A 19,829-nucleotide genomic window follows, 5' to 3' on the forward strand; every position below is an offset into this window, starting at 1 on the left:
AGCTTTGCAATTGATTCTATATATTTGAGAATTACGGACAGACCCAGTAGAAAGCTCTGAGGCTTCTACTGAGCATATAAAGAGGTTTCAGATAGAGTTTAGAGTGTCCAGTGCCGTAGATGGAGTTCGTAAAAAGCGATTGTTCACAATATACGTCTTAGGTGCTTAAGATTAAATTACAAACAAAAACTTTAATCAAAATTGTTAAAATCAATTTCAAGAAAAATTACCATAACACAAAACCATTTCCATGGAAAAAAGGTGAGGTTGATGGGAAACGCTTTGGAAAAGTTCTTCCTCCTTTTGTTTTCCACGAATCCAATACTTACCTTATAGCTTACCTCCCTGAGACTATACAAAAAGGAAGGTTTTTCAATTTGTTTTTCTCACCTTTCCTATTTAAGGACTCCCATTGATATTCTATTTTAGTCCTGTAAGGATATGCAATACATAGGAGATATATACGGCAACAAACATATGTAAATAAATAATTTTCAAGAGAAAAGGTAAACAAAAATAAAAGGTGGCAGACGAACTTTCACTTGACTGGTTAAGAATTTAGTAAAATTACCATGATGATTATTATAATAAATACGTGTGGGTCTGCCTTACACCTACCGTAAAAGCACGGCGTACCGTAACATACTTAGGTTTATATTGGTATAGTAAATACGTATGTATGTGATGTTATATAAAATGATAAAATGAATTAACAAGCTTAATCAATGGTTGAACCACACTCAAACAGATAATTGGCAGCCTCTTTGACATCGGTTCAATTAGGACTTTCAGTCAGCCAGTCAGTCAGTCAGTCAGTAGTTATGTAATTAACAGAATATAAATTGACTTACACCGAAAAGGTGAAACTGGTATTTATGTGAGCATGAAACCCATAGGAACAGCTCTACAAGATTATTAAGGGAATTAATTACGTGTAGGGCTGTAGGTAGGTTGGTTCTGTTCGATTTGGTTTGGTATTTCAATTTTTTTTTTTTTTTTTGTTTTTCCTAGGGATGTCCCTTTGACGTTGATTCAACGATGACCCTGGATTTTCATTAGTTTTCACTTAATTTTGATGCGAACAAAAAAAAATGAATTAATTTTTAATTAAAAAAATGTTGTATTTGGTGCTATGCTTTAAGGGTGAAGGTTTTGGTAATATTAAAAAGGTCACACGTTACGCTTTAATGTTTGAAGTTTCTTATTAATTTAAGATTGATTGTTTGATGTTAAATATTTGCATAGCACTTACACAAATTATTAAAGAATGACCAGGCAACCTTAAATTTGGTGGTGGCCATTTACTCGGTTTAAATACAAGCTTATTCTAAATCTAACTGAAACAAAATAAGAACTTAACCTTAGAGATAGAGTTGCAGTTAATGCAAACACAAAGGAGTCAAAGTACAAAGATAATTTCTGAAATTTGCTTACGTATTCAGGTCTCAAAGTCGTTAAATTAATGCTGGTGTGCACCATGGATCCGTTTTGTCTCCGACACTCTTCCTTATATACGATGCCGATATCCATTAGCTACACTTGGATCAAGGAGACTAGTCAACTTTCAGTACTAGTTCTATGTAGTATCGAACACCTCTAATGGAATGAACACATATTCCACATTGCCAAAAATGCTGCTTAAGATTTTTCCGACGATATCAAAGAAATTTGACACCTCTTATCTGAAATACTAGCCCTTAAGTTCAATTTCAAAAGAACTGTTTATTACAGAGATTCTTTTTGTAACCGCACATCGATAATGGAGAATGCTTTACCCAATTCTGTTATTTCCTCCATTTTTATATTCAGACCTTTAAGACCTATGTACACCGGTATCTCCTTTTTAGTGCTTTCCTATTTTCCCAAAGCTCGAACCTTGTTTAAGTTATGTTAATGGCATTAATAACCTCTTGAGTACCTGTTAATTATTAATTAAAAAAAAGCTGTGAACTTTCAGGCCGTCAACATATTGCGAAAGGATAAGAGGATTGTTCCAAGATAACCCGCGAAGAGCAATGCAAATACAATGAAGCGACAGTGGATGCTCTCGATTCTGGGAATATTAATATAATATAAAGTTCCAAGCTAAAACAGTCAAGATCATGTTGAATAAGGGAAGATTCATTTATTGATGAACTTTTCTTAAAAAACTTTGTATTATTAGCATAAATTGAGATAGAATAATGCTTAATGACTCTTTTAAGGTAGTTGATTCTAAGAATGAACAAAAGAGGGCCTAAGTGGCTGCCTTTAGGAACACTAGAGATAACTAAAAAATAATATGAGTTGACAGATCTGAATGATAGGTGTAATATTGGTTTTGAAGATAAAAGAGGTTTCACAGCCAAAAATGGACATTTTGAAGAGAAAAAGCCTATGGGAGAGAAATAACATCGACATCGTAACTTTTCTCTGAGGCAGTAAAAAAAAAAATCAAAGAGGTTATCGGTTGTAGACCAGCATTTAAGAACACCATGCTGTCCAAGAAATATAAACCATTTACAATAGTAGCTTGACATTTCATAAAAAATACTTTCAAAGAGTTTAGGTATATGAAAAAACTCCATTCAAACCTCCATTCCTACTATAGGAATACAAATTAGGAAAACGAAACCTGAGGAAATTTCATCCAGTTTCAATGAGAATTTTATTTTCTGGGAGTTTTTCTATCCATAAATTAAGTTTTCAGTAATATTGTTAATTCATTTGTGGTCCTTTTTGATAATTGTTTGTTGTTCAAAGAACCCGTAACCAATTTCTAAAAAGAGTTTTCGTTTTGATTTTAAAAAATTGAGTCTTTTTTAAGAGTAATCAGTGCCATTAATAATACAAAATCTTTAATGTAGCCCAAAGAAAAAAGTCCTCTTTTAGACATAACACGTCTCGCTTACTTACTTAGGTGCTCAAACCTATTAAGTCTGTGAATGATACTTACCAGGGCATACGGCCTTAACTACTCAAGTGCCATCATGTACGGTTTCTGACAATATGTTCAGCTCACTCGAGCTCTTTCGCAACCATTGTGCTAGAAAACCAGTAAGATGTTTCATATAGACCTATAAAGAGGGCCTACAGTTTCCTGGTAATTGTTACAGTTATTTTTCAGGTGCTGCATTTGATCAACAGTCATCAAACGACGCTTGACTGGAACATTGCTTTGTCTTCATGCTGAGAGATTTATTCCTTCAAACATTGAAAAGCAGCGTTAAATTTCCGCAATATGGCCACCGCTATCTTGTTCGGTTCCACCGTCATTAGAGACAATATTTCCAATATCCTGAAAACTCCACTTTTTCAGCTCCAAGTGCTACTTCAAAATGTTCTCTTTTGTCTACTAAGACAATCTTCAATACTATTTTAGAGAAACTTCAGGCAAAATGCAAACGCTTCTTCAGATTTTGCACTTCATCAGGTCTACTTTTTTTCCCTTTTTCCACTATTGGAGAAGCGTCCACAGAACCAATCGCTTGATGAACATTGTCGCTATTTTTCAACAATTTTGTAAGAATACCATCTTAATGGGGAATGCAAAGCGTAATCGGGAATTTGTTGCATGGGAAAACCTAGAAGATGTCAGTTGCACGTTCGTCGTGTCGAATACATGGTTTAAAACTAAAACAAAATGTCCCTTCCACCTTCTAACCCGGTCTTCACCTGAGATCAGTAGGAAAAGATTTTTTAAATGATTTGGTATTATTTTTAACTCTAAACACCATCGAGCTCTTTGCTTAGAATGTTTTTGTTGTTACACCTAAACACGACTTCTTGAAAAAGGCGTGTAATTGCACTTTTCTCATCTTACACTACTTTAAACCTCGTTCATCTTCATGCTGTATAAGGATTTTCAGTCGTTCTTTCTTTACTTCGAGGAGCTGTTAAACAAACTTTAAAAGTGCCTCTTATCGTTGAAATGTTGATTCTCCTTCCACACTGACAATTTTTCTTTCAGCAAATGATTTGAAAAAATGTTTGGCAGCACTCTAATGGTTTTTTATGTGTTTATGTGCCGTTATGCTTATTGTACTCATATTTTACAAAAATTTCGCACTGAGTCTTTGCCAAAAAAGGTAAGGTTCTTAGTCCATTTTTAACTTGGGTCTTTTGATGTTCAAATCCTATCTCCCAACTGCAACTGTTCGTAATATTACGATATCAACCATAAGATGGTTATCACGGGCAAGTCCCATGACAACTCCTCTTCTATTTCTGACATCCAAAAGACTACTTTTGAAGCTACTACTACTTATGGCGAAGTGATAATTTTGGTTGGAAAAAGCTTGTCTATCCGTTTAAACAAAGTGCCGCCAATAACAAAACGATTAGAGCTACTACAGAAGTCTACAAATCTCTCACCATTATTGTTGCAACTGCCAACTCCATGCTTCCCCATGACGTGTATGAGCTCTACTTTATTATTGACAAACTAAGCATTCAAGACTCCCATTACCATTGTGATGGCTCCTCGCAGTCTGCTGTTGTAGGTGACGCTTAGCCTTCTGTAGCAGCATTTTTTCTCTTCATCTTTCGTTTGTGGAATGTCTTATCCCAAGGATCGAAGAAGTATCGAAAAACCTGGTTTTTTGTCTACATCTGCAAAATTCTTATACAATTAGTCAAGACCTTATTTTAATTGCCTCTCCAGAACCCTTCAAATGCAATGAATCTATAAATTTATTCCTTTAATTTGCAAAGAAAAAAAACAATCAATTGAAATTACCTTTGGATGTAATTAATCTCATGTAATTATCTCTCAAGGTTTTCTGCTTTTTTCGTTTGTCCATTTTCACATAAGTTAACATTGTACGAGTATATTCAATTCATTTTCAATTAAAATGTCCTTTTGCACCCAACCCTCCAACCTCATGCTTAGAAGGACATTCCAACAAGCATCTATTTTATTGTATGTTATATATGTTCATGAAATTAATCTCTCAACGAAGAAGAAGACACGGTCCTATTCAATTAATCCATCTACCTTCAGTTGATTAATTAGTTTCCCTTTATATCTCCTTTTTATACGTTTTCGTTTTCTTTTTGTTTGCTTGATTTTGTTTTGCTTTCTTTTACTTAAGAGAGGCATCTTACTGATAGCAGAAATAATTGGTCAGGTTACAATAAATACGACTACTTTATCAGAATAATGGTGTTCAATTAGAAGAAGCAAAAAGAATAAGAGAGTATTAATCAATCAAATAAAATTTATTAATGATAAACATTAATTTTAGTATGAAGTATCTCAGCAGTTAACGGTCTCGTCAGTAAAAAATTTGGAATATATCAAGTACAAAAAGTGATTCGACTACAAAACTTATTACTCGAATCTAAGGACAAAAAGTTCTATTGACAAGTAATTCTTGAAAATCTTCCTTTGGAAAATCGATGACTTCAAATATTTGACCAGATGGTAGGAGCATTATTAAATTATTCTTCTTCCAAGTTTTAGCTTTGCAAGATTTTAGAAGAAAAGTTTTGTTCCCGTAGACTATTATTCCATTTTCGGGATTTTTGTAAAAGCATGGATGAATCATGCTGTTGGATGTAACCATTTCTTCAAATTGGTTAAGACAGCTACCATTGAATTTTCTTTTAAATCCTATATTATAGGCTTCAGAAGATTCTGTATTCCAAAGATACCACTTCATGCCACAGAAATTGCCTTCGTCAATGACTTTCGGTAAAAAAATTAGATTTGTTGTTCTATTGTGTCCGAGTTTGTAAATGGCTCCCGTCGGACTTTCAGAAGCACTTCCGCTGGCTGATACAAGTCTGCTGAAATCTATAGGGGCTCCAGTCTGTCTTAAATGACAAACTTTGGGTGGAGTGTTGCTATTACAATCAAGTACTTGTACTTTTATTGAATCTGAAACTTCCAATTATTTATCTAGCAAGATTTTAGATGTGTAATAAACTCACCCTCCCAAAACTTTCCATTAACCAGTTTCATAGCTTCACCGCGATCAAAAAATTTAAAATCGTTATGCCTGTTTTCGGGCTGTGGAAGCATTCTCAACCGATCACAGACTGCAGGATTTGCTGAGTAAAAATCTAACGAAGACTTGCCAAAATAGTTTGGAGATAGTTTTATTTTAAAAATCGGCGGGGCACCAATATTGTTCGTCAAGGTTTTTTCAGCTGCTCCTCCGGTTGTTGTATTTGATGGATTTGTTTGATTTTTTTTATATTTCGTTGGTAGACATTTCGTAAATCTGGTCACTATTTAAGAAGCAACAATGATCATGAAAAATATGAATTCAAAGTTTATCACTTGGATACCTTTATAATTATGAAATAAAATTTCAATAGCTGTTTTGGCTAGAAAAGCTTTAACCGATAAAATGTGTTCATTATAAAAAGATTTGTTAAATTTTTTGTATAATGATTGCAAAAATGACATTTTTGTTTTCTAATTTGTATGAGAAATATATTTCGACAAATTGACTGATGTTTTCATATTAATTTTAAAGTAATAAAGTAGATTTTGAGTGAGTGACTATTTGAAGTCATTTTGACTTAAATCTTAGTTTTGTTTTTCTTGTATCTGATGGAAGTCTTTAAGAGACACTTGAAGAAGAAACTATGAAAGAACGGACAATTATTTTTCCTTCATAATTTATAATTCAGTTTAAGCAAAGTTTATAGTATTAATACTTTTCCATAGCTTAAAAACCATCAGTTCATAAGATTTGATTTTTCCTTATCTTCGAACATTGTCCTGTAAGATAGTCTCCATTTCGAAGGTGGTATGACTTTGTGTGTTGCTTTTGAACCACTTCTGTAAATATTTGAATATTTTCACTTAAGGCTAACCTTTGTTTTCTTTGTACAGCCCCAGCTATGAAAGGTCAGAGTTATTTTCTATAAACCTGACATTCTTCTATTCTTCGGGGATAGTAATTCTGTTTTCTTTTTAATGCGCTTTTAGATTTATGCTTTGCATTTAAAGTAATTCCAAGATATTTAATATTATTGAAGGAAGGTACTTCCATACTGTTTATAGAAGTTTGAACAATAGTTTTGTGTAGTCTTTGCACGGATCTATCTGGCACCAATATTAAAGTACCATAAGCAAAGGTGGCCATATAAAAGATACAAGGTTGGTCCTAGGACACTTCCTTGTTGTACACCGGGCTTAATGTTGACTCCCCAATCAACAAAGCCAATGATAATGAGAATTCAACGTTCCGGTATTAAAATTACTGAAGACACCATTAAAATTAAATTGAAGATGTGAAAACAGATGTGAGCAAAGAAACTTCATTTGCCAGTTATTCACTATTAGAGCTAAATCAGTTCTATAAATGATCCACATATAAATCTATTGAAGAAATGAAAAAAAGTTTGGAAGAATTCAACACCAACCGCTATTTCCTATGACTAAAACTTTCATTGAAAAGGCACGTTACCTTTGGTAGGTAATAGACTTGAACCTAGGTTCTGGGCTGAACGGCAGTGTTCTTAGTAAATCGTACACCATGTAAAAATACTTTCAACGTGAAGACATTGATTACCAAGAATCATTTTCTCCAGTCGTAAGATATACATCGATTAGATTGATGCTCAGCTTTGCAGTACGATATGGCTTGGATTTTGATCAAAGAGAGGTATACATGAAACCACTTAAAGAATTGATTATTTAAAAGGGAAAGTTTTTAAACTTGAAGAAGTCATTGTATGGTCTGAAGCAAGCTAGCAGAGTATGGAACAAAAACTTAATACGACTTTGAAAAATATTGGACTTCCGCAATCAAGAACAGATCATTTTATTTCTTTATCAAGATTTCATAACAACCCTGCAAAGTCTCTTTGGATATCAATTGAAATCTGACAAATAACTTTTTGAAGGATTTTCGGATCCAGACTGGCCAGCGATGCAGGGAGTGTTCTTGTATGTCATTTGTATGCGTATCAGTAATCGTATAAATGTTCGACGGATTCAACAGTGCATATTATCGTCCAAATTGATTCTATAAGCATATCTGTTATCAAAGCTATCAACAATCTTTTTTTTCTAGAATGTTAAAGTAAGATCTTTATGTCGATTTAAAATACAGCTGCTTCCAAAAATTATAGTACCCGTGGTATGATGGTTAGTGCGTTGGACTGTCGATCCCTGCCTGTGCCATCTAAAGTTTATTCACGGGTACTACCTCTTCCAAGGAATTGACAAATTCTCCAAGAGTAATCTTGTCATGAAAAAGAGCTTTCTCAAATTAGCCGTTCGGATTCGGCTTATAAACTGTAGTTCTCCGCATCCCTGCAATTACTCGCTCACAGGAATGGATGAGAGTTGTAAGTCACTAGGCCCTGGTTCTCTACGGACTGTTGCGCCACCTAATTTATTTATTTGTTCCCGAAATTCCACTTTTAGAGTTTCCTTGCAGATATTCAAAATTATCTACAACTTAAATCCAATCTTGTTAATATGGCAACCTTTCTGGAAAGAATTTTTATTTTGGGAAAGTTGATATTTTTTTATATTCCCGAGCTTGTAGTGACTTTTAAAGTTCTAGTTTAGATTTTGCCAACACATCATCATCGGAATATGCTATCAGAAATGCATTCGCGAACTGTGTGATGTCCAAACCTGGAGGACTGTAATTCTAAAAATTTCTTGTAGGTCAGTGTGTGTACAAATTAAATAGCAGAACACTTGACCGTATGTGATACGAGACTTTTCAGATAGTCTATTAGTGGTTTTGATAGCAACCCTGGTTTTTCAGTACACGTTTTGAAAACAACTTGTCCACTCATTATAATATGTCTTAGAGCAATATCGATAATGAACGAATTATAAATCAATTTTTAACACCTTCCCGGCCTTTCCTTTTAAGTTCAAGTATTAGTTTTGCATCGTCTGCTCACTTCTGAGCTCTGTTTGATGAAATTTGACTTGCTAAAAATACTTGCCACGCATCATCATCAAAGAACGCATATTTTCACACGTTTGGAAGGTGCTTCAAAACTTTTATTTGAAGCACGGGGGCCTGTGGTCTTATTATTCTGTCGTGCTAATATAACGGTTATATACTTATTCATATACGGTTATGGCAAGGAACGCATCACACTGTAAGGGTCTTGTGTCCGTTTTTTTAGACACTCTACTGCTTCCCATAATGATTATTCGGTGGAACCATCTGTCATAAAGCTTTTCAGAAATCTACTTCGTGAATTATTTTTGAACTCATTGATCTCGTAGCTTGCATTTTGCTATTTTAGATGATTTGTTTCGACAGAATATTTCATTGCTGTTTTTCTCAATTTTGAAATAGTTGAAGAACTTTCTTTCGCAGCCCGTTGGACATCAGCAATTAATTGTTTAACTTTAATATCAATAAGTCTTTCCAGTAAATCATTGAATTCGTTCTCTGATTCATGAGTATTTGCTCCATTTATTTCTGCTTCACTCAGTGATATAATTTTTGGTGCATGTTCTGACGATAAATCGAAATTACCGTCGAAACTTTTTTGATTTCTTTTAATTCCCTTAACAACGAAAAAGTATTTTGTTAGAATCAAATGATCAATGTTCCAGTATAACCATTCTTAGCTGAAAATCAAAATGGCTCGATTGGACATAATAATTTCACTTGATATCTAACCAATTTTTCTTTATAAGAATTTTAAAAATATGTTGTTTCAAGAAGCTTTAAAGGCTACAAAATCTTAACTTATGTGAATATTTAAAACCACCAATTTACTTTTTACTATAATTTGACGAGCTTTTCTATAACATTTACATTTTCTTTACTTTTTCTGTTTTTGTTTTTTTTTTACAGATCTTCGAAGATCATTATCATTTCGAACATATTAGGTTATCAAAGCGTTCTGTGTTGCCAGCGGATCATCATCAAAAACGGCTTGACAATGATGATCGAGTGAATTGGTCGCAACAGCAAGTTGCCAAGCGACGACAAAAACGTGATTTCATTCGAATGAGACCATCGAGAACGTCATCAAGATCATTGTCATTAGTAGATAGTATGCAGTTTAGTGATCCAAAATGGCCGCAAATGTGGTATTTGGTAAGGAATATCTTCAAAAAGGGTTGTTTTATTTTTGTTAAGACATGGTGTCTTCAAGAAGAAATAAAATGCAAAAATCTCAAAAAAAATTACTCTTAAAAATTGTCAGATTGAAAACCACTTGTCTAAAGAAAAAACACCCGTTATTTGCATTTGAATACTTGGTTATGATAAATATTTGTATATTTCTTAGAATCGTGGTGGTGGTCTGGATATGAATGTGATACCAGCATGGAAGGAAGGCATCACGGGGAAAGGTGTGGTTGTGACAATTCTTGATGATGGTCTAGAATCTGACCATCCCGACATCGAATCAAATTTTGTAAGTTCAATTTAATATTATTGGCTTACAATTTTAGTTATTATATTAATTATTTTTGTTTTTAGGATCCCCTAGCGTCATACGACGTTAATGGTCACGATACAGATCCAATGCCTCACTACGATATGACGGATTCCAATCGCCATGGAACACGTTGTGCTGGTGAAGTTGCTGCCACTGCCAATAATTCAATTTGTGCCGTCGGGATTGCCTATGGCGCTAGTGTCGGTGGGGTGCGGATGTTAGATGGCGATGTAACGGATGCCGTCGAAGCTCGTTCGTTGAGCTTGAATCCGCAGCATATTGACATCTACAGTGCGTCCTGGGGTCCCGACGACGATGGAAAGACTGTAGACGGTCCTGGCGAACTTGCGTCGCGTGCCTTCATCGAAGGTGTGACAAAAGGTCGAAATGGCAAGGGAAGCATTTTCATTTGGGCATCTGGTAATGGAGGTCGTGAATTGGATAATTGTAACTGTGATGGCTATACGAACTCCATTTGGACACTATCGATATCAAGTGCCACAGAGGAGGGCCATGTGCCATGGTATTCGGAGAAGTGTAGTTCAACTCTCGCCACAACATACAGTAGTGGTGGACAGAGTGAAAAACAGGTTGTGACAACAGACTTACATCATTCCTGCACGGTTTCTCATACAGGAACATCAGCATCGGCGCCTTTGGCTGCTGGTATCGCCGCCTTAGTTCTCGAATCGAATACAAATCTAACGTGGCGAGATCTCCAGCATATAGTTGTTCGAACAGCTAAGCCAGCGAATCTAAAGGATTCAACATGGTCCAAGAATGGAGTGGGTCGCCGCATAAGCCACTCATTCGGTTATGGATTAATGGACGCCGCTGCAATGGTTCAACTTGCACGTACTTGGAAGACTGTGCCAGAACAGCAGAGGTGTGAAATCAATGCACCACACGTAGACAAGTAAGTTGTGCTCAGTACATGTGTCTGATGCCTTTAATATATTTTTGATTGGTTTTCTGATTTTTTAATATTTTTTTTTTTTGTATTATTACTATTTAAGGATCATTCCAGCCAGGGGTTATATTACTTTGCAGCTAACGGTAAAGCATTGCTTATCTGTGAATTATTTAGAGCATGTACAAGCGAAAATTACACTGACATCCCATCGTCGAGGAGACATACAACTTTATTTGAAATCACCAGCTGGCACCAAAGTGACACTTCTGACATCGAGGTAAGTTTCATGTTGTTGTTCTTGTTCTACTTCTACTTCTTGTTTAAGTTTAAAAATAAGGACTAGAGCTTTAGAGCTTTATATGGTGATGAAAAAACCTCGTCGTCGTCGTGCCTCGTCCGTCCGCAACAGAGGATTATATATATATTTATTTTTTGGTAAACGAGCAATACGTGAGAATAGCAGTAGGTTTCAGAAGTTGGGACGTTGCGTTCTTTGGGAGTTGGTTATACTTACAGATTATGAAATTTAATTTTTGATTTATTACGTGCGTTGGTGTAGTCCTGCCTTGCTACATGTTTCCTTCATCCGTCCCTACTTGTAGTCCTTCTGAATATTTGTAAGAAGACAAACACAAAAACAGTCGTCATGATGTCTGGGAAAGTATATTTTTTATCATCACCATAACACGTTTCAAAAACGCTCTACTTTTGAATGAATTGTAAATAAGAATAAAGTTTATTTAAACAAAAAAAGGTCATACGTTGGTGGAACTATAAAAAATAAATGTAATTTATTAACTTGTAGATACCTTTTTTGCATTTTGTTTATGTTCGAGCACAAATATTTTAAGTATAAAAACTTCAAAATATGTTGTTGAAGATTTTGTTTTTTGTAATGGAACCCTCATTCACGCCAACTACCAACAATGTAATTGAATTTCTGTTCTCATAAATAATTTTAACAAAGTTTTGTTTTTACAACTGTGTTCACTGGAAATTTCAGTTGAAAAGCCAATTGGTTTCTTTAAAATTAGGGCTTGAGCAGTAATGAAGTTCTATATTATAGTTAACTGGTATTCAATATGGAGCATCGATTTAAATTGTCTTTTAATATGTTCTTAGTTTTATTTTGAATATTCAGATGTCATCTTTAAGCATTTGACAATTAACAAGTACTCCATTTTTAAAATGGAAAGCTACACAGTACACGCGTCTAAAACGCAATGAAATTTTAAAAATGTGATATAAAAATGTTGAAACTCTTTTTCTCTTAGATTTTTCGAATGAAGTGTTCCACAAACGTAATGTCTTTATTTCCTATTGTGCATAAAAAAGTAAGGTCTCCATCAGACCTTTTAAAGTTCAGTTCAGATTAAAACTCAAGGTCTTTGATATACAACTATAATGGTCGGGATATCCATTGCAAAATCGTCTTCAGTGATGAGGCTAATGTTCACCCTGGACGTTACGTTGTTAGAAGCTTATTGCCGCATTTGGGTGGAGCTCTTACGATTAGAGATTACAAAACCAAGCTTTGACTAATAATTTTTGATTGGCAGATTTTAGAGGACATTGATGTGGACGACATTCATTGGCAAAATCACTGCGTAAGCTATTTTATCTGTCCTACTTCTCTGGTCTCGTTCCGAGAGGATGGAAAACCGCATTTGTCCAGCCCATCCCCAAAAAAGGCGAATCTTAATGATTAATTATCAGCTTAAGAAATATCTCGAAGATCGGAAGCTTCTTAATGACCGTCAGTACGGCTTTCGAAGAAGTATGTTCACTGGTGATCGCATGGTTCATCTCACCGAACAGTGGACCAAATCTTTACATCGCTTTAAAAATCGCTTTTCAAAAGCATTTTATAGTGTTTGGCATCAGGCTCTCTTATCGAAAATGCGTGCTTTCGTTTTCCATGAATCCCCGCTTCATTGGATTAGTAATTACCTTTCGGATTTAATAGTATTGAATTAATTCAAGTTCATAAAATAAATGCTGGTGTGCCCCAGGGGTCTGTTCTATCTCCAACACTCTTTCTCATTTTTATAAATGATCTCCTGTCTGCCACATCTAATCCAATACATTGTTTCGCTGACGATAGTACTCTTAGCTTTTCAGACTCACATCCCTCTTCGTCGGAGGTGGAACTGCAACGACAAAATATGATAAGCTCATTAAATTCCCACCTAAACAGCATTGTACAATGGGGATTAAAAAACCGCGTCGAATTTAATGCTTCGAAAACCCAATGCTGTCTTGTATCGTTAAAGCGAGATATATCCCCTTGAAATTATCCATGGATGGCACTTGCATCAATGAGACTGAACATCTCGATATTCACGGTATGTGTGTGTACCAACCACCTCTTGTGGAACGATCACATACGCGATGTCGCCAAAAACGCCGCATGGTGTTTGGGTTTCCTTAGGCGATGCAATAAATGTTTCACACTGATCTAGCTGTTATCTACAAGACTTATATACGTCCAAAGCTTGAGTATAACTCCCATCTCTGGGCTAGTGCTCTTGCAACTTACTTAAGCCTCTTTGATAATATTGAGCTTAGAGCATTTAAATTGATATTTGATAATATTATCATAAGTATATTTACTTCGCTTATATGTATATATTTACTTCGCCGACATCTCCTCTTAAACCCTCTCTCCTCTTCCTAGTGCTCACACTGTTCCTTTGCATAATAAGGGTAGTAATATCCAATTGAGTGTGTGCTTATTATTAAAAAAAAAAAAATATCAAAAGGCACGGGCCGGTTGGTTGAATTTGATTCACATATTAGAAGAAAAAGAAATAATTTTTTAATCATATCTACACTGGATTCCACGTCACTATCGGGGAAACATAGTGATAAGTTAAATTTCCTGAAAAAGTCGTTAAGAACTTCATAATTTAGCTTTCTCATATTGCCATCGCCGGTTCTCAGAGGAGTTTTTTCTTTAACTGGGTTTATTTGGCAGGACAAATTTGCAGACATGAAACAATGGTCTCATGTGCCTAAAGGTGTTAATACACTGTTTTTGTGAATTTATGTATTTATTAAGAAACCCTTCTAGGGTGTTGGCGAATTGACCCGCAACGTAAGGAATCGGAGTTGGCTCGTTGACAAGCTGAGTTATTTGATTTAACTCAGCAAAGACTTCCAACACACTTTCCTTCGGGTGCTGTCTGCCCAGAAAAGCGAAGTCAAGAAGAATTGTGTACCTTGAAATAATGGGAAACAATTCTTTTAGTGAAGTCTGATAGAACATGAACTTTAAAACGCGGTATGAATTGAATATTGGAAACATTTATAAACACTCATCTTTTTCGGGCTAATTGAAGAGATAGGAGGAGGAATACACTTATATCTCAGAAGTATCTAGTATATTTTATTATTATTTATTTTACGTACTTGAAGATATTTTCTAGGAACATAAATAAAAACCTTTATGGTTGCTCATTTATGGTACCTAGCATAACTTTCCACCTTAACAAGCACCTCATAAATTCCCGATTGATATCAACATAAAAAGTTCCTCTTCTCTTTTACTATATTTCATTTCCATTTTATTACCCCAACTATCAATAAAAAGAAAACAATCTAAAAATAATGATTCCCAAAGCCGAAGAGCTGCAGACAGAATATACTATTGTATCAAGGACTGGAACAAAATCCTGCCACTTATACATATATAAAACTCTAATTCGATTATTCCACCTTCAAATCAAATTTATCAGGTCTCGTCAAAATCAAGATCCCATACACGTGATTCTTAGAAATTACCAGAGACAGAGAAAATAAAATAAAAAGAAATAATACGAATCATTGGTATCGGTAATAGGCACTCAAAACCGAATGAAGTATAAATATCGAAATTCCTGTTTCTGGATGAATGTTTTGTGATGGTTGGGCAAAAAGGTGTTTCAATGAATTTTTTGATATCGGACGACCAAATCGTATTATGTATTTATATCGCCTCCCTTTAAATTATATCCTTTTTGTTTGCTTCAATTGTTGTCACTTTGCCAATTTCCATTCGAAACCACCCCCAGGGTCGATACTTGCGAATTGCGATAACGATAAATAATATCCTCGCGTGTTTTTTAGATTTGTTTAGGTTGTCTCGTTTATTTCTTTGTTTTATTTTTGTATTTTTCAAAAAACAAGGGCAGCTCTTTTTACTCCTTGACATAACCCAACTAAAAGATTTTCAATTTTATTTTTCTGTATGTCAAAAGACTTAAAGTAGAAAAAAGAGTAGAAATTGTTCAACGAACCATTAACATGTTTCCTTTTAATTTACATTTCAAAAGAAAAACTTTCCAGAAGCATGGGAAGAAAATAAGTTTTATTAATTAATGATGCAAAAGAAAACCCTGGAAAAAAATATGAAACTGCTGCTGCTGCATGCCTTTGGATGCATTCATTTTACTTTTCTCAAGTTTTTACATAATTAAAAAAAAAAGCAACTAAAGGTTAGGTTGGTACGCAAGGTACCTTACCTACCTACTTACCTTTGTAGAAATACTCTTAGAAGAAGTTCGTTGAAATTCAAATCGAATGGAAATTTGAAATAATAATGATGATTTGAACACACTAAATTTTTTAGAATTTTCATTTCTAATTTTCGAGGAACCATGACCTTTTACATTTTGTGAGGATATGAGTTTTATTCTTGTCGTGGGATTATTTACATATATTCATTTTCTCATATTTCGATTCGAATGGTTTTGGTTATTCAAAATACCGAAGAAACCAAAGACGTTATCGATTCTGATTTATAATTCAAAGAAAATAGTCTTTTTGACACCAAACGAAAAAGTTCCAGAAGAAATAAAACTCACAGAATTGAATTTAATTCTTCCAAGAATTTAGCTTTACTTTAAAGATAAAGGTTTGCCTTTTTTTAAAACGATTACCCGAGAGGCCCGATTTTCAACCATTTTTTGGTGCAACAATCGGGCAAGTATGCCCTTAAAAAATGCTTCGAATATTCTCTTATGCTAACCTGCATAGAAAAAGCGGTTTTTCATAACCCCCACACAAAATAGTCCAGCTGTTTTAAAATTCATGTGAATTGATTGATTGAAATCTCTTCAAACGTTTTTAAACAAGTGTTTACCGAAAATCGTCAACAACATGGTCCTTATCAGTGTGGTTTTAGACCAAGAAAGTCCACAGTCGATCAAATATTCACATTACGGCAGAACCTGGAAGAAACCCAAGAACACCAAACCTACACCCACCATCTTTTCATCGATGTTAAGGCCGCATATGACAACATCTACAGGGACGAACTATATAGAGCTATGTCTAGTTTTGGCATCCCTACCAAACTCGTCCGTTTGTCCAATATGACCTGACAATGGAGAATTTACGCTGTTCCATAAGGTTGGAAACAACTTAACAGAACCTTTCGATGTCAAAAAAGGTTTTAGACAAGGTGATGCGCTGTCATGCGGTTTTTTTAACATCGTGATAGAAAGAATAATGCAGAGCTCAAACCTCAACACTAGAGGCACTATCTTTCAAAAGTCTGTCCAATAACTAGCATATGCTGATGACATTGACATAATCGGAAGAACTCAGCGTGAAGTCAATAGGGCTTTTGTGAGTATTGAGGCAGGGGCAGAAAACAAAGGGCAAAACAAAGTATATGCTGGCGTCAAGAAAAGACTCTCAGTCAAAACGTCACCATCGATCAAACGAAGAATAACTCTTGCTAACCGCTGCTTCTTTGGACTAAAAAAGCAATTAAGTGGTAAAGTCCTCTCTCGAAGGACCAAAGTGTCGCTATATAAGACCCTCATCATCCCCGTCCTGCTATACGGTGCAGGAGCATGTACTATGACAAAAGCGGATGAAAGCACCTTGGGTCGTTTCGAGAGGAAAGTTCTTCGTGTGATCAGAAGGGGAAAAGTCCAACGACTAAGATAGCTGGGTGAAGTGGAGAGCATGGAAACCAATACTCCGGCCCGAAAAATCTTCGAATCCGCACCCACAGGACAGCGCAGTAGAGGATACACAAACATCAGAAATGTCCCTAGTAAATGATAACATTTATATGAGATGTGGGAGGATATCACACCCCCTGGAGGTATATTCTCAAACGTTTTAATGCCTCATTTAAAAAACGTCACTCCACTTCGTTGAATTTCATCATTCTACAAGAATCAGATGTAGTGCAAGTGCAAGAAAAATAGGCGGATACTACGCCCCTTGGTGGGTAACCTCATAATTTTGATGTTTGTTTTTGAATGCACGTGGACTCCTTTTATTCTGCCTTATTTAAGTGTTCTATTACACTTAGAATTGTTAATTTTAACTCAAATTACGTTTATGAAAGTGGGCGTAAATTACGCCCCCTGTCACTCTATTGAATATCATTATTCTACAGCACTTAGGAGTTTTACTTTTAACTTATACATCAGCCCGAATATAGCTGTGCACTACCGTGCCGCGTGATAAACTTCGATACTCTGCTCCATAACAGCGATAACGTGCGTCTGAAGAAGCGTATTATCCATTAGAGTATTCTCACTTCAAATTTCAAAGACTTCTGGATGGACTGTTTGTCATGATTTTGAGTGGAATGCACATGTCAATTCCAAAAGGACATATCATTTATAAAAGAAGCCGGAAGATGTCCACCATAAGTTTTTTTTTTTTTTTTTTTTTTTTTTTATATCCGATGGAAATCTTCAAAAGACACTCGGTAAGAATCGGTACCGAGTAGTGTGGGACTCTTACCGCACTAAAACCACCGGTGAATCAGGACCAATCTATGAAAGATCGACAAATGATTTTTATTTCTTAATTTTTAAAATCGCATTGGGGGAAGTTTAAGGTTATAACACTTTCCCGTAGCTTTTAGCCCATCAGCTCATGAGGCTTGGTTCTTCTTAATCTCCGAACATTGTCTCGTACATTTAATACGGTCTCCATTTCAGAGTTAGTATGACTTTGCAGCCGCTTATTGTGTGATACAGCGTGTTTTTTAACCACTTCTGTAACCATTTCAATTTGAAGGTCACGATGTAGATCGCTATTTCTTATATACCAAGGGGCATTTATTATTCCACGAAGGACCTTGCTTTGGAATTTTTGGATGGGTTCAGCATTTGTTTTCTTTGTACAGCCCCATAGTTGGATGCCATATGTCCAAACGGGTTTCAATACTTGCTTATATAACATTAGTTTGTTCTGGATAGATAGGTCAGAGTTCTTTCCTATTAACCAATACATTTTTCTGTACTTCAAGTTTAGTTCTTCTCTTTTCTTTTTGATGTGTTCTTTCCATCTAAGCTTTGCATCCAAATTCATTCCAAGGTATTTGGCGGTATTGGAGTAAGGTACTTCTGTACTGTTTATAAAAATTGGAACATTGTTTATGTTTTTGTTTGTAAAGTTTATATGCGTCGATTTTGTTTCGTTTAATTTGATACGCCATTTGTGCGTCCAATCACTAACTTTATCGACTGCATTTTGCAATTTTTGTGTAGCCTTCGTAACGGATTTATCTGGCACCAATATTGCAGTATCATCAGCAAAGGTGGCCATGATAGCGTTGATGTCCACTGGAATATCCCTTGTATATAACAGATACAGGGTTGGTCCTAGGACACTTCCTTGTGGTACACCGGCTTCAATTTTCTTAAGTTCCGAGTAATTTTGGTCGTACCGTACTCTAAAGAGTCGGTTCGTAATGTAGGATTTCAGTATTTCGTAGTACTGCCTGGGGAAGTCCCTATGCAGTTTGTACTCAAGTCCCAAGTGCCAAACCTTGTCAAAAGCTTGAGCAACATCTAAGAATACAGACGAGCATACTTGTTTTTCTTCAAGTGCCTTTTCCACAACATCCGTAATTCAATGCACTTGGTCTATCGTGGAATGTTTATTTCTAAATCCAAACTGATGGCTCGGAATTAGTCTTCTTTCTTCAATTATTTTGTTAAGCCTTTTAAGTAGCAGTTTTTCAAAAACTTTTGCCATGATTGGTATAAGCGATATTGGTCTGTAAGATGTAACTTCTGTTGGTGGCTTACCTTGTTTAGGTATAACAATGACTTCCGCAATTTTCCAATGATGTGGCACATATCTTAGTTTAAGGCATGCGTTTATTATAAATTGGAGTTTCTTGAAGGCTATAGGAGGCATTTCTTTCAGAACCTGAGCAGTTATAAGATCGTACCCTGGTGATTTTTTGTTTGACAGCTTATGTTGACACATGCTTCTTACTTCTTTGAGCGTGACAAAAGGTATTTCACATTCGTCGTTTCTGTCAACAAACTGTAAGGGATCTGTAGCTGTGCTTGCTGGGAATGGCTTGAAAACATTCGCGAGATGTTCAGCAAAGAGATCAGCCTTTTGTTTCGGGTTTCCGATCCATTTACCATCTTGAGATTTTATCGGCGGGTTTTGTGTCTGAGGTCTTTTTAGGCGCTTAGTTGCTTTCCATAAGGAGTATTCTGTAGAAGCATCCGTCGTCAGACTTTTCAGGAATCTACTTAATGAATCATTTTTAAACTCACAGATTCTTTTTTTTAAT

General features: G+C 35.4%; 2 protein-coding genes across 3 annotated transcripts in view; one reads left to right on the forward strand and one right to left on the reverse strand.

The window, feature by feature from the left end:
* The window catches only part of LOC129942321 (furin-like protease 1), a 705,779-nt gene that overhangs the window by 636,450 nt on the left and 49,500 nt on the right, over positions 1 to 19,829 (forward strand). For both annotated transcript variants that reach the window (XM_056051194.1, XM_056051193.1), the window contains exons 4-7: positions 9,777 to 10,022; positions 10,216 to 10,344; positions 10,410 to 11,284; positions 11,385 to 11,558. In XM_056051194.1, coding sequence (XP_055907169.1) covers positions 9,777 to 10,022; positions 10,216 to 10,344; positions 10,410 to 11,284; positions 11,385 to 11,558 — 1,424 coding nt within the window. The remainder of the gene's footprint in view (positions 1 to 9,776; positions 10,023 to 10,215; positions 10,345 to 10,409; positions 11,285 to 11,384; positions 11,559 to 19,829) is intronic.
* LOC129942325 (uncharacterized) lies at positions 5,181 to 6,465 on the reverse strand. The gene is made up of 3 exons (XM_056051198.1): positions 6,274 to 6,465; positions 5,914 to 6,213; positions 5,181 to 5,860 (listed from the first exon to the last, which is right to left on the reverse strand). The coding sequence occupies exons 1-3, from the start codon at positions 6,392 to 6,394 to the stop codon at positions 5,322 to 5,324; spliced, it is 960 nt and encodes a 319-aa protein (XP_055907173.1). The 5' UTR covers positions 6,395 to 6,465; the 3' UTR covers positions 5,181 to 5,321.

The sequence above is a fragment of the Eupeodes corollae genome, chromosome 1 (assembly GCF_945859685.1).
Source record: "Eupeodes corollae chromosome 1, idEupCoro1.1, whole genome shotgun sequence".
Taxonomy (NCBI): domain Eukaryota; kingdom Metazoa; phylum Arthropoda; class Insecta; order Diptera; family Syrphidae; genus Eupeodes; species Eupeodes corollae.